The sequence below is a fragment of the Wyeomyia smithii genome, chromosome 2, assembly GCF_029784165.1.
Source record: "Wyeomyia smithii strain HCP4-BCI-WySm-NY-G18 chromosome 2, ASM2978416v1, whole genome shotgun sequence".
NCBI classification, from domain to species: Eukaryota; Metazoa; Arthropoda; class Insecta; order Diptera; family Culicidae; genus Wyeomyia; species Wyeomyia smithii.
Genome location: NC_073695.1, coordinates 61,792,315 through 61,807,556, shown reverse-complemented (window position 1 = coordinate 61,807,556; position 15,242 = coordinate 61,792,315). Strand labels below are relative to the sequence as shown.

Here is a 15,242-nt window from a genome sequence, read left to right as displayed (position 1 = left end):
ACAAACTATTGCTGCAAAAACGAATCCATTAAAGACTTATTAGCATTTGAAACTGGACATATTTTTCTCTTCTCCCGTTTTCAGATTTTCATTCTACATCCGTATGCAGCCGAAATTCCGGAGAGACGTAGCTCTACGTAAAAAAATCTAATAGCATGTTGAACATTTGAATAAACCCCCCATTTAATCCCACTTAGCATATTATTTTCTATGTGTTGGAATAATTTTTCTATAAGTTGCTGATTATAAGCCGCTATTGGTATTGTTTAACCCCTTTTTTATTTTTCAGTGTCTTTCTTTGTGGTTTATTGACAGGCTTCTTCCGTTCTCTTGATTTTTGCCCGAAAGTTCTCTTCTACATACCAAACCCCTTGGAGAACTAGACTTTCTCTCACACAGAGTGAGTAATTATCCACATTTAGGCGTAGAGTATTTCAGTCGCAGAGTTCCTTTTCACTCTTTATCATCACCTGTTAGAGATAATCATTTATTTGCTCTCTCAGTTTAAGAGGGAGTAGTTTTCGTTAGCTTCTCCTTTACTAGAAGAGAAGTTGGCCAAAAATCAAAACATTTAGGTTCACATTGAAGCCACATCCTAACCGTTTTCGAATTTAATATTATAGGAAGATTCACAACTCACCATGGGTGCGTATTCGGCAGAAAGTCCGATTTTATACTGTTTTTGCCGCACCCCAGAGCGATGAGAACGGTAACGCAATGCTCAATTGATCGCCGAGCAATTTATTTTATTTTTCTTGCGTGCGCGGATGAGCAATTTACAAGAATTTCACTGGATTTTTGCTCTGTCAAATTAGGAGCGTTGTTTCGTCAGAGAACCGGTCAATTTTGGTTCTTTTCAGATACCGGAAGTCACCATTTTAGAATCAAAAATGGTCTCTGTGGTCGTTCTCAGATCTCCGGAAATCGTTGCGTTTCTGAAACTACTCATATGAGGTGATTTTTGGTCAATTTTCGATATTTTCCGGAAACTGGAAGTTACCATCTCAAATTTCAAAATGGCGTCGGGGTCGTTTTACGGTCCCTAGATCTCATCCCGGTTCTGAAAATACCCGTATTATATGGTATGTCCCATGGAAGGCCCATTTTGAGGGCATATAACTATAACACCCTTAAAAATGGCATGTGAAACTAATTTCATGAACTTTGAATCAATAGTTGTAAGATACTGTATAAATATTCATGAAATTCCTCAGTTTCGGAACCGAAGCTTAAACCGAGATTGTTATAAACTGTTTTTATAGGACATCAATTTGATTTAAATTCATGAGGGCAAAGTTTAGTGAATACTTTGGGAGGAGGTTCTGCAACCACAACAAGAACAAACTATTACAGTGAATTTGTTAACTCATGATGCATTTAAACCAAAATTATGAAGTTAAGCGAGACAGTCGTAAAATAATAATAAATTCTGCAAATCACACGAATATCCGCGACCGCAATTCGAACAAAGCAAATCGCTCGAAATTCCTACCTGGTGTCGTATCACGGCAATCTCCCAGCATACATTCCATCCCGAGATGGCACCGGAAGGTGGCGTTTTCCTTGGCAGCGGTCGCTCCCGGCAGAAACATGCTGAGCACGGCGATGTCCTCATTGTTATCCTTGGCCCGCTTGATTCGCTCGGCTCCAACGGTTTTCGTCTTGAGCCGTAGCCGGGTGTCAAAATCGGACGCCAAAATGTCGGTTGCCATGGTTATGAACTTGTGATTCCCCCAAAAAAATAAACACAACGCCGCGGGTAGACCACGTTTTGCAGTTATTGCATAAAGAGACTAGCACACTGCCTGGCTGGCCAGTAATTGAATTGCACTGTGGCTCACAGAGGCTTACAGCCGTACACTTTATACTTTTTACTTTCTCACAATTTGTTTTAATGGCACGGGGCCGAAACTTGAGCGCTATTCAAATCGCTTTCCAAACGGTCGGCACTGGAGATCGCACAGAAGCCCACGTTTATCTCCTCCAGCAAGTTACTTTCACTAGTGTCTTCGCCCACCACCCTTAACACCGCGGACACTTCCGGAGGCTTAGAAACACGATCGATCCGACACCTAAAAGTGCACCGGCTAGCGGTCTGTACGTACGTAATCCGATACCCTAGATTGCGTGGCCTGCAGATGAGATCCGATCCGATGGCGGTGGCCAATTTGTCTGAGTGTTGTATATATTGCGTATTGCAAGCGTTACGCGCGCTGATACCGGACAGCAGCAGAGACCGCGACGTCGAAGCGATGTAATCCAATCAAAAGTTCATTCATAACTGAAGCCGGCAAGTCAGGCCAGTGTTATTCTTATTGTGTCTCCGGTAAGAGCCGTCAAGCGTAGGTACGACTCTGTGTCGTGTGCGAAGTTGTTCTCGCCTGCTCCAAGTGGAGCCGTCAGCTACAAGTGCCTGGATGGCGGTTCTTCTAACGTGGCTACGCTCGCGATCAGCGATGACGATGGACTGTGCGCGCCCTGGTATTGTGCTGTGTTTGCTTGAATAGCTGGGTGGCCGGCTGGATGGATGGATGGTTGAATGGACGGGATTGCCAAGGGGGTTTTGCAGTTTATCTCTGTCAGGTCGGATTGCACAGTTCCCGGTTGAAAGCACCGCAGATTCAAGAGAGAGCAGGCTTTAACAACAAGGGAACTAAACTAAATTGTTAGGGGAAAGCGAATATTGTCTATTTTGCATCTCGACTTTAGTTCATTTTTTTGTTTTTGCAGAATAAAACCAAAATATCAAAATTACGACAAAAGTAGAAACAAACTATGAACTATAGTCTTTATGAACTAGTTGTACAACGTTGGCAATAATTGTAACTTCGAAACGATCAGCAGCAGCGAGCAAAGCTGTGGTTCAAAACATTTCAAGCTAGGAGAGAGCGGAACCGATTACGGCACCATTTGTGCATTGGTGCACTTTAAAAAAGTGACACGTCTTTGTTACGTGAACGTACAGGTAAGCTTCGTAATTGCAATTGATAAGCATTTCATATCATAGTTCATGGTTAAATAATAATAATATTTTTTTAACTTCGCACGCAAACCAGTTTCAGCCAGAATCGCAGGTATGCAGATTGCACAACGAATAACTTGTCTGATGTTGTAACCTTCCCAAAATCAAGATTTGAGTAGAACTAAGATTCCTGAAAAAATATATATTAAAAGAAGAAAACCTTCCGAAAAGAAAAATGTGTGGTTCTCTCCAAAGGTTGTTCATAACATTTTCGTGTGTTATTTTTTTTTGTATATTTGGTAAATTTACACCATAGGAAAACACAAACTTTTTGACTCCATTTAAGCAGCAATAATTTTAAAACCTATAAATGATCATGCTATTTTGTTCATGAAAAAAACAACAAAGGCTTTTATTGATAGAACGCGATCAGATTAGAAATAAATCAAATAAACTCGACCTCCACTGTAAAAGTGTGACGGTCAAGACAGGTTCCTTGAAAATTATTTGAAAAATTGCTATGCGTAGAAAGGAATGCCAACGAAAACCGGTTTTTGATTGCAATATATCGATATTTCAGCATTTGAAAATAGTGCGGTAATTCCAGCTTTTGTAGAACAGGTTACGTAACCCTAGTCCAAGGTTGTTGATATTACTTAATGTTTCTAATTTGTGAAAAATATAAGATAGCACACAACGTTGACCGACACAGAACTGACCTGCCAAGTGTAGGAGACATGACTTCATAAAATAATCATAAATTATGTTATTTTACATCTGTGTATAGTCACTGTTGCTATTGTTATAGGAACGATAAAAACACGCATCTTAACAACGCCGCTTGAGCGCTTACTATGGCGTGTTTATTCCCTTCAATAGTATCAGCCACAATTCCAAGTTATTCTTTTGTCAAAGGTCAGGGAAACCAAGGGCAAAATTCTACGGTACTGTGCAGCTAGATTCGTAACGCGGGAGTGCTGAAACAGAGACACTTTCTTTCCAACAAGCCAAATTCATTGTGTCTGTCATCGCTAAACGTTGTTGTGAGTCACGCGAAAAGTTATTGAATTCGGCTGTTTATGGTTGTTTCTATTCTCCTACCTCGTGCGGAATACAGGCTGCGATTGTTTACTTCGCGTATCAGATGGAAAGCACCTGCCAGTAGCAGAACAGAAATGGAAATCGGATAATCGATCCCATCGCTTAGCAGCTAGTTTTAATTTCATTGCTGCTAATTTGCGCGAAATGTCGCAGCTAAACGCTGATTTCATGGCAAAACACAGGCGGCACCCAGTCAATATTTTCATGGCTATCGACTGATTTATGCAAAGCATATTTCGTTTTTATTCCAATAAAAGGAATTATTTATCAGTTTACGTTCGTTTCGGAATGGCCACCAGCGCCGTTGCACACTCGACATACGCGACGGGAACGCTTCCTCGGGTGTGCTGTGACACCCGAGTATAGAGAGCAAAAATGCGTACGTAGGGGGATGCCAACCTGATATGGGCAGCACGAGTACGGTCGGGTCGGATGGCCGCCTATTCTCCATGCTCGGTTTCGGCGCCTTGCTGGATGGAGGCAGGCGGCTTAGCCGGTGTCATTGCGTTCCGCTGACGGTCGGTCGTCGTCACAACGTGTTCGCGAATTAGAAATGTAAATAAATCGATCGCGCGATCGACAGACTAACGGACGGACGACCGCTGCTAAAAGCCAACTCGCGAATGGTTTTTATGATAATCGATAATAGGCTTATAAGGAGCTGCTTGGAAGCACGATTTCCGATGGCGCTCGATCGATTGGATTAATTGATGCTTCTAGAGTGGTATTTGCCAATGCGCGAGATAGGTGACAAATTGCTGCAGAATTGCTCCATACTACAAGCGCCTAACATAAATGTTTTCACTTTTTCCCTTAACGTATCAAGCAATCTAGACTTTTTTAGTTGGTTCGCTCATTCGATAAGAAAAAATTGATCGAGTTTTGAAACATTCCCATACTGTGTAAATAGCAAACTGTGAGTTCTCGTCGCACAAACGATTTATTGTTTCTCGAGTGGTCGAATTTGCTGCGATTCACCGTGGCGGGAACTAGACAGTGGTTAGCATTGACCAATATTTTCCTCACCAATTACCTCATCAGTCGATCCAAATACAAGAGAACCTATTTGGAGAGCGGTCTTACGTACGTCTTTGTTTTGTTTTGACAAATAGCCATAAATTTGCTTGAATATGAACCGTAGTCATGATATATACGACATCATCTTGCGTGTAAGATGCCTTATTTTGTTCTCCGATTTACGGAGATTTTTACTTCTACAACAGATCAGCACCATCAATGGTGTGTTGTCTTTCCCGACTGCCGGTGGTAATTTGCCACTATCGACGGTTCGGTCCTTCCGAGGGACATGTAAAACACGCCCGTGGGCGCCCCATCCTAGGTCAGGTCGCAAAACTAGACCATTTTATATGAGCTCACTGGAAAATAATCGTCGCTCGGTCGATAAAAAATCAGACTTAATGGGTAAAGTACTCAGATTTATAGTTGCTTTGGTTGCTTGAAAGTGATGCATGGTGGTGACTAACCAATTCAGTAGGTTTCTCCAAGGTCAATCGAAAAGAATCTAGATTTATGGTGCTAGAACTGTCAGAATTGTCAACTTATGAAATCGGTTCGTTAAACACGTATCTTATCCATTAGTTAGTTTGCAGTTGCTTTTCAACTAGTGGTTATTGATTTAATTGAATAATTTATTGTAGAAAAAGATCTTCATCAGCCACTACTGAACGTGTTAGCTACGATAGATTAAACACTCGCGAAAGTTTGATTCTCCAATTACTGGTTCTATTCTGGTTGAAATTGTTGTTTACGACTTTTCTGGCCGAAAATTTGCAGGTGTAACTAATCTATCACATCAGTAAATTTTCGAAACTGATTTCAAACGAATGAGCGATCAGTGTAAACTTTTTTGAGAGTGTTTACTAACGACCACCGAAGCGAACACAATCGCTCGTTCGTTTTTTTTTTTTTTTTTGCGTTGTTCAGAAACGAGGAATAATCCCGTAATGCAGTTTTAATACGACTCATCGAGCCTTCAGTCGCTTGGAACGGTAAATGAAGACTGCTTGCTACGGCGCAATCCCATCGAAGTGCATGAGCACGTGAGGCACATTTAATCTGTCGCTTGAAAATGTCACATAGATGATGCTTGGCAGCTCGAAAGAGTGGAAACAAGTGCCACAGAGTCAACAGCAGAATATCGACGTGGAGATTGATAGGGTTTTTTTTTCAAGTGCATGCACGACACTAAATAAAGTACAGCCACTAATTGCATTGGTTCCTGATCGCTTAAGATTTGCAATTCAAATTTTATGATCATTGATTTACGATCATCTGACATATTTTAACTTTAAATTTTTCTACATTTGATTTTTTATGTGTCATTCATGTTGTACCATCAAAGTCTTGAAAATTAAAAAAAAAAGAATTTAATTCACAGCAGCAACAAAAAATGATGCACAATTCATATGTTTGCTCGAAAATGACTACACTAAAGGATCTAACAATTGGTGTAGGAACTGAATTGAAAGAAAAAACTTCGTAATAGGCTACCCCAAAAAAAACGATGTTGAAAAAGTCAAGGTGCTCAGCCCTAAATTGAAAGATAATGTTATTTATAGCATTTTTGTAGAACACTTCAACTTTCTTGAAAATCGTTTTCAGGTTGCCCAAACGTGATTTATGAACAAATGACTTTTTCAAGCCACAAAACCACTCTTCTGCACTTTTTTCAAATCTGTTCGATTCCTAAGTTTTTCCATATATTTTTTTATTTTTGTGGGGTTGTTTTTGAATATTTTGCATGGTTTGGTTCAGCATCGCATTCAGTTATTTGACTCACAGAGCCCATTGAATATCACAAAAAAGTGAATTTTTCTCATAATTTGCAGATAAAACCCTTAAAAACCCATATAAAAAAAATCTTTGATCAAGAACTGAAATTTTTACTGCAAAGCGGGATTCAAGACGAAAATTTACATGGAAATAGTTCCTTGATATCTTATCGGGGGGCTGAGATATTGGCGTTTATACATGTGATGGAAAACTATGCATTTTATCAAAAATGCCACTAAAGCTCAATATCTCCATGGTACAGTGTTTTATTTTGCCGTTTGTGCGTATAATTTCCTAAATAGTGATTCAAATATTGATTATAGCCATAAGGTATGTTCGGAGAAGTTTCAGGATATTCAAAAATGCATCTTTTAATGTAGAAAGATAGGTAATCAATCCATCTTTGAGTGAGATAAGAAATTTACTTTTTAATCAGAGTAAGATAGCCGCAAGGTGTCTTCGACAAAGTTTTAGGTTATATTAAAACAAGAAACTTTACCGAAGACATCATGTTTCTATCTCTTATATATTACGAGCGACATTGAGTTTTCTACTAGAAGGTACTAAAAATCACAATTTCCGTTTTAACTTTTTTCGTAAATTTTCCGAATTTTTATACCTTCTACTAAGTTATCAGCCATCCAAAAATGCATTTGTTTTCTGAACATTGTTATTTTTTATCTCCCAAAATAAAACAGTTATTTACCATATTTGTCAAAATGCATAGTTTCCCATCACATAGAAAAATGCCAATATCTCAGCTCCCCGATAAGATATCAAGTATCTTTTTGCATGTAAACTTTGATCGTAAATCCCGCTTTGCAATGAAAGTTTTAGTTCTCAATCAAAATTTTTTTTATTTGTGTTTTGTAAGGTTTTATCTAAAAATTATTAGAAAAAATTTTTTTTTGTGATGTTGAATGGGCTCTGGGAGTCAAAAGTCTGAATGCAATGCTGAACTGAACCATGCAAAATATTTAAAAACAACTCCAAAAAAATAAAAAAATATATGGAAAAATTTAGGAATCGAACAGAATTGAAAAAAGTGCAAAAGAGTGGGTTTGTAGCCTAAAAAAGTATTTTTTTCTCAAATCACGTTTGGGCAACCTGAGAACAATTTTTTTGAAAGTCGAAATGTTCTACAAAAATGCTATAAATAACTTTATCTTTCAATTTAGGGCTGAGCACCTTGATTTTTTGAACATCGATTTTTTTTGGGATACCCTACTTCATAACCCTTCTATTGAAAAGTATAAAATGAATCTGGCATTTTAAAAAATCCCAACTCCTTTACCGTACATCGTGTAATAATGATCATACAAATTTGCTATTTTTTACAGAAAAACATACCGCTTTCATTCAAACTCCGAACACTTCAGAATAGACATTCAATTTTTGTAGCTAGTGTAATCAAAAGAGTAATTATTATATACCATTTCGGTCCTTGTAATAATTAAAAATTATTCACAGTGCTGGAAAATCATGAAGAAAAACCAGGAAAAATAAGTATCACCAGAGCCACTTCATGCCAAGTTGCCGATAGTCTAATGTCGATCATAGTGCATACCAAATTGAGTGGAAATTTTTTTAGATTCAAGAGCAACTTTCTGAAAGGGCGTATGTATTTAGCTAAACTTTTTTTTCCAAATTTTGTAACTCAAAAACCTTGAATTGTATAAAAAACTTTCTAGGGTTTTCTAAGTCGTAAAAAGTAAGCCATAAAAAAAACAAAATAAGCACGAATTGTTCGATTAACTCTTTGGATTAATGTGACATTTTTTTAAAGATTAAGTTTCATAGCACATTTTAACCCATTATGGACCAGGCTTTTTTTTTATCAATACGTATATTTGACACGGCACTATGCATATAATGTTTAACGGAGCCAACTGGAACTTATTTCTAGTTTCTCTTATAAGCTAAGGCAAATTTTTTACCCTCGCTGCCGACTACGAGCTCAAACCAAGTCTACAACTAAAACTAGCATGTTTTTTTTTTCGACGGTTCTGTTGATTGGAATTGTTAAATGGGTACCCTTATGCTTTTCAAATAGCCGTAGTTCAGCATCAAGTATGAAGTGTTCAGTTGGGCCAAGATATCGCGGACCGGGACGTAGGGTTGTATACTTCGGGCCCTGAGTGTATGGACCAGGCTTGTATTGTTTTAATCAAGAAAAAATATGATAACAATTTTTTTCAGTTTTCCACAGCCGAGTTTTTTACTGTTCGTTACTGTTCGTTTTCTATTACAATGGTCCCAAGCCTAAAAAAAGCTTGCAGAACATTGATAAACGACGATGTCACCTGTTAGCCACGAGAATGTATTGTTATCAACGGTTTCTATTATTTTAGTTTAGTTATAAAAACAAAAAAAGATTAGGTACCTAAACAATCAAACCCGATCATGAAGAAATCAAGAAAAAAAAATTATTTTTTTGAAACAAAAAATTATAAGATTATGAAATAGCATTTTTCAATAGCTTCTCAAAAATGAGTTGTGTTCCGAAAAATTAAACAAATAGCCCAAAATAGCATCTTTTGCAGGGCCGGATTTAGACGCCGGGAGGCCCGGGGCAAATTTGTCTCTGAGGCCCTCTTTTCTTAAAACATTTAGAGGTAACGTTTTGGAAGGTGTAAAAAAAGTTCGCCCCAGGACTAGGGGGGCCCCTTGAATCGGGAGGCCCCCCCCCCTCAAATCCGGGCCTGATTTTTTATATGGGGGGGGGGATGGGCCTGATCTTATGCCTGTAGCAACGTCTATGCAAAGTTTCAGCCAAATCAAAAATGACAATTTAAATAAAAATATTAAAACTGGGACATTCTTTGTGGAACTGCTCCCATACTTTTGACTTAGAGCAAAACTTGGGTTGGTTGTGAGTGGATCACGCCGCCCCACAATCATCGACACCTATGCCGGCGTTGCAATTTGAACCCAGGTCACCAGCGTGGTTGGCAGATACGTTACCAACTACGCTAGGTCCCCGCCTAGAAAAAATGTAATAAAAATTTTAGAGATCAATTTCAACTTTTTGTGATATGATATGATTCTAGTAGTGATTTCAAATAATAAATATCTTGGTAATAAATTTGGAAATGCATTCGCAAAACTTGACTCACATCCTTAATTTTATACCAAAAGAAAAATTAACTTTTGCTTTCAAAATTTAGCGTTTACAGTAAGGTCGTTTTTTACGCGGGTTGCTTTCCTCCATTACTCAAAAACGGTACAAGATATCGACCTCATTTTAATCACGTTTTCCGTTTTAGGCCACGAGTGATCATATATCAGTTTTCAAAAAAAAAATCACAATTTTTAGTGTAAATACTCAAAATTTAAAATATAGCATTTTGGTCTCCAGATCTCCAGATATTTTTCTCAAGTGTTTATATTTTTGACGTAGAGCTACGTCTTTTGGCAAAATTTTGAGATAGAAAAACAAATTGAGATATTGAAAGCTTGTCGCGTCACGAAATTGTGTCAGATTTGAAGCGCTTATAACTCAAGATTTCCTCGATTGATTTTTGATGTTAGCGCACCAGTCGTTAGGAAAATTTCTAAATGTGCATTATATCAATTTTTAATAGGTACTATTGGAAAACGTTAAGCCAGTTTTCTCAAAGTTTTTGACCAACCGACCTAAATTTCGACCTAAGGCTCAAAATAGTTGCCCTAAATGGTTATTGCTTTTGAACTCTGGAAAGATAATCTTATTCTGGCGTTATATTGATGCATACATTTGAAAAATTTGTAAATGAGCGTCTTAGTAGAATGATATACGAAATCAGAAAAAAAGAATTATATGTTTCTATTAAACTCTACCAGAAAATTGGAAGATAAATATTGAAAATATAACTACAGTTAAGTTCCATTTTTGACATGTTCCGTTTCAGGCACGTTCCGATTTTGGCAACTTTTGGTTCCGTTTTTGGCAACACTAATTTTTTTTGATTCTTTCTAATCTTTTACTGATTGGCGGTTCAAAACGAATCCTCATAGTTCTCTACTAGTGTAAATACATACAATATATGACACATTCTTGACTAATCGACTGAGAGGCTGGCAAGGTTCTCTTAGGATTTAATGAACATTTGTGAGTGTGTAGGCCTTACTACACTAGAAAACTTTGCATACTTTTTTATTGAAAATTCATTCAGACTATCATTTGAAAAGGTCAGCAGTTTGAACCTCTTTTCCATATATCGATATATCTAAATAATAAAAAACCAAAAAATGATTTAAAAAAAGTCATCTCAGATTTTTTTAGACACCAGTTTTTTAGATAGACAATTCACACTCTTAAAGAGAAAATGTTTGAAAAAAAAAGCATGCATTATTATTATTATTATTAATATTTGTTTATTAGGGAGTGATTTTAACCCTTTGGTCATTCATCACTCTAAACGCATGCAATTTTTTGTAAATAAAAGATAATTCCCATGTTTTCTTCTTGTTAAATGAATAATGGAAGTTCTGTCTCCAACTTTAGAAACATAACTCACTCAATAAAATGTAGTACAAGACAAAGAACTGTTTTTCGAAATATTTTGCATTGAAGAAGTAAGCTATAAAATATTTGTTACAACCAAATTTCCACAATTTCGAATAAAAACAACATTGATGCGATATGGAGCGTATCTTCACGAAAATACAAAAAAAAATCTCCACATTTTATTTGGTGAATAATATTTCTTAAGATAAAGATAATCGACTAGCTTCACTCAAAATTTTATAACAAATTACCAATGATGGCTTTCTGAGCGATTTTAATTTTATGAAGATAAAAATGCTACAAGAACAAACAGCACTGTTTTCCACGTTGTTGTCTTTCTACATATTTCGGACGCTGTTCCGTGGAACATTCTGTTTAATTCATTTGGATATAAATTACTTGAAGAGAATTAATAATAACAAAACTTTTTTTCGCAAAGCTACCTCTCTCAAACGTAATTGAGCACTTCACTCAATAAAACCCAATGACTCTTCAGCAATAGGACAAGAAGAAGAAGAATATATGGGACTAATCCTTCGTTGCGCCTTAAGCGATCAGTTGCATTTTCACTCGTGGGCAAAATTAAAGACACTTTAGGGTGAATGTAATGTCCAACTAATATATAAATGTTGTTTACCAATACATATTCAAAATGATAAAAAAGCAAAAAATTCTCAGAAAAAAAATGTTCCCTTTTTGGCACTGTTCCATTTTTGGCAACTGAAAATCGAGGAGCGTGTTGCAAAAAACGGAACATATCTGTAATACATTTACTTCTCAACATATATTTTTTTTTGATTTCATGAATTTGAAGTCATTTAGAATGCAAGTTTTTGTTTGAAATTTAATAATGAGTGATCATTACGGCGTTATCACATCGATACATACAATACAAGAATTCAGTTTTTTCAAAGACGAGAATGAATTCGCACTATTTGAAAAAGAAGAGGGCGATGTCACCAAAAGCGAGCAGTCAAATTGATTCATACTATTTTTCTAGGGTTAACCATTCCAAAGAATTTTACTATCCCTAATGTATGCAGTAGTGCGTCAAAGTACAGCAGAGTAATTGCTTCTACGCTTCAACGTTAATTGAAAATAAAATTATTTTTTTTCAAAAAGTAGGTTTTTTTTGAGACGTGTAATTTATAATTATATGTTTGTAAGTTCTTTTTAAAAGCAATTTTGACGTGAGACTACTTCGTTGTTTTCTATTCAGGTATGCATTCTGTGAAATTGGAAATGAAACTGGCAAATATTGCGTCCGATTTCAAACGATAATAACAGCATAACCACGTGATGAATAACAATAACCAATATGTTGGTGGATAGATAAAATGTTAAAAAAATTTGTAATACGCTAGTTATCACTATTTTTTCGTTGCAAAGCGGTAAAAATCGATAAAAAGTGTCAAGGGCAAATTTACGCGAACAATAAACCAATCACATGAGAGCATTCCTGGCACAGACGACCTGAATAGACACCAACCATTCCCTGTGATATTCTCTGTATCTATATCCAAAATAAAATTGACAGAATCTCCCCGGTCAATTTATGTTTTCTTCTATGAGCCTAGACTAATTTGATGTCTCGAAGGTAAAATTTTTTCGAAAAGTTTGAAACAACCCCTTTTCTTGAACAATTTCTAATCCTGCTGTTAGAGCGTAATAAAAACTGATGTCTTGAGAGAAAACATGCTGGTAGAAGCAACAGTACCGAGGTATGATCTCCTCTTATCAAAAAATAAGTCCCTAAATAAAACTGGCCAGAAGGTCGCCCAACGAAACTTCTTCGGGGATATTTTTAATAGGGGAATGTTTTGAAATGAATTACCTATCGGAGTATATATAGTTTGCTTGTCTTTCAGTCACGCGCACGACAAACGAAAGTTACTCAAATTGCCATTTTCCCAAGCAAACTCTGAACCTGAGGTACACTAAAGTTTATTATTTTTTCTAGTGTAGCAACGCATCACTCCTGTTCTGACTACAAGTTACCTTTGCTTTTAGTCCTCCACTCACCTCCTCTCGCCTGGTATGCAGAAATTCGCAAGGAAATCAAAGCTAACTGCGTCTTAACTAATATTCGGCACACGTGTTAAATTATCACATGGCTATAGGTTCTGATGCAGGTGCATCGACAAAAACCGCCAAAAACGTAATAAAGGGCGGAAGGCAGTTTTAAGATGTAAGAAAGACATAGTATCAAAGGTATCAAGCATGTAAATGAAATCTAAAGTTACCCAAACCACTGTCAGTTGATTATGAACGTTACTTTATAGTTACATGTCCAATAAGTTCCGTAACTTCATGGCATTGCCATCAAAATTAGGTTGTCAAGTTATGGAATAAGGCAGTATCTGTTGTAATTCATTGAGGATAGACTATGAAAAAGTCATGAACATGATGGGGATTATGAACCTTTTGCTCGAGAAAATAAGCAGTTTGGATTTTTTCAAGTGTGTAGTGTAAGTGTTTTAATAAAAATTGGGGGAAACCGGGTGTAACTCGGCAAAGCTATTTTATGCAAAACACCATATCGAGTTTCAAGTTAAGCTTATGGCACGTGACAAGCCGCACTTGAAATCTATCCAACTTTCTTTCTCAAAGCTCTAACAAAATTTACAAAAAAGTTCTCAAGAAGATTTAAATAAAGATAGAGCAATATGATTTTTTTTCATATTTTTAAAAATAGGGAAGACATTTAACCTACACAAGGCATACTGCACATATTGTACCCCAAATTAATTTTTTAAGTATACTACGACCTTCAAGATGTACGGAGAAAGGGATAATTTATTTGCTGATACGTGAAAATTTTAGCTGTTACAAAAAAATTTAGAGTATAAGATAAACCCATTCCCGACGGGTGACATTCAAACTTTGATTCGAGTTCAATAATTATACTAGAAAATTTTCACGGTAAAATTATTTGTTAAGGTTAGAGAACAGGTTGATCTTCAATATGAAATAGAGTTTGTATTAATTGTGTATATAGTTGATGAGTAATAAGAGTTTGTATTACATTTTTCTAGGTAAAAACTGATTTCTCTCTGCCGGGATCAGGGTAAGCTATTGGTCATTATTTTTAAACATTATGAACTATTTTGATTCAAGATATTTTTCAATATCGACATGAAGTTTTCAAAGTTTTAAAAATTAAACATAGGTTTATCTACTATCCTGCGAATGCGCTACAGTAAGCCAACTTTTTTTTATTTTTTATCAAATAATATTTGTTTGTTTATGTAGAAGATGACGAAAACAAAGAAGTAGACAAAGGTGGTGGTGATGGGATGAGGATTGTTATGTTGTTACGCAACACTAGAAAAGGTTTCTGTGATTTAACACAGATGACAGATGTTTCATGCGCGTCTATTATCATGTGTGAAGTTATATCGGGGTATTAGAGAGGGATTTGAACTACCCATCAATGACAGTACTTCGTTATTTCAAGCTTTGCTGTTGTTAATAACAAATTGCAGAGACAAACTTTTGCATGTGTGAATAATTTTTTTAAACCAATCCAGTATTTTTTCATGAGCAATGGTTTTTGTAAATTGTTTTTTTTTCAATCACATTAATTTTTAGTTATTTTGTATGAATATAACATATGTAACATCAAACAATTGAGAAAATCAACTATTATTCAAGTTATGAAATTAAAAAAAAAATAAATCGTTAGAAAACAGTTTTTCGAAAATATTCAAAGAATGGAGAAAAAGTGTTTAGATATTGGAGAAAACAGCTGTGCAGATTCGTTTTCGAGTAAGCAATCAATCCATGCGTTTTCATGCTCTACTGAACGAAGGATTTATCGCAATTTAGATAATTAATTAAGTTTTAAACCAGCGCTGGCCATCTGCATCGAATTGTCGATAGTATCATAGTTACATC

The 15,242-nt window shown here is 36.2% G+C and overlaps 1 protein-coding gene and 1 long non-coding RNA gene across 9 annotated transcripts in view; one reads left to right on the top strand and one right to left on the bottom strand.

The window, feature by feature from the left end:
• The window catches only part of LOC129725539 (four and a half LIM domains protein 2), a 356,638-nt gene that overhangs the window by 25,898 nt on the left and 315,498 nt on the right, over positions 1–15,242 (bottom strand). Inside the window, exon 1 of one of the 8 annotated variants that reach the window (XM_055681515.1) lies at positions 1,493–1,748. The exons of the other annotated variants lie outside the window; for them this stretch is intronic. Within the exon in view, the coding sequence (XP_055537490.1) occupies positions 1,493–1,712 (220 nt within the window). The 5' untranslated portion in view covers positions 1,713–1,748. Of the gene's footprint in view, positions 1–1,492; positions 1,749–15,242 lie in introns of those variants that run through there. 8 annotated transcript variants of the gene reach the window in all.
• LOC129725546 (uncharacterized) lies at positions 2,543–3,420 on the top strand. Its single transcript, XR_008728105.1, has 3 exons — positions 2,543–2,665; positions 2,731–2,965; positions 3,057–3,420. It is a non-coding gene; the product is annotated as an uncharacterized LOC129725546 (long non-coding RNA).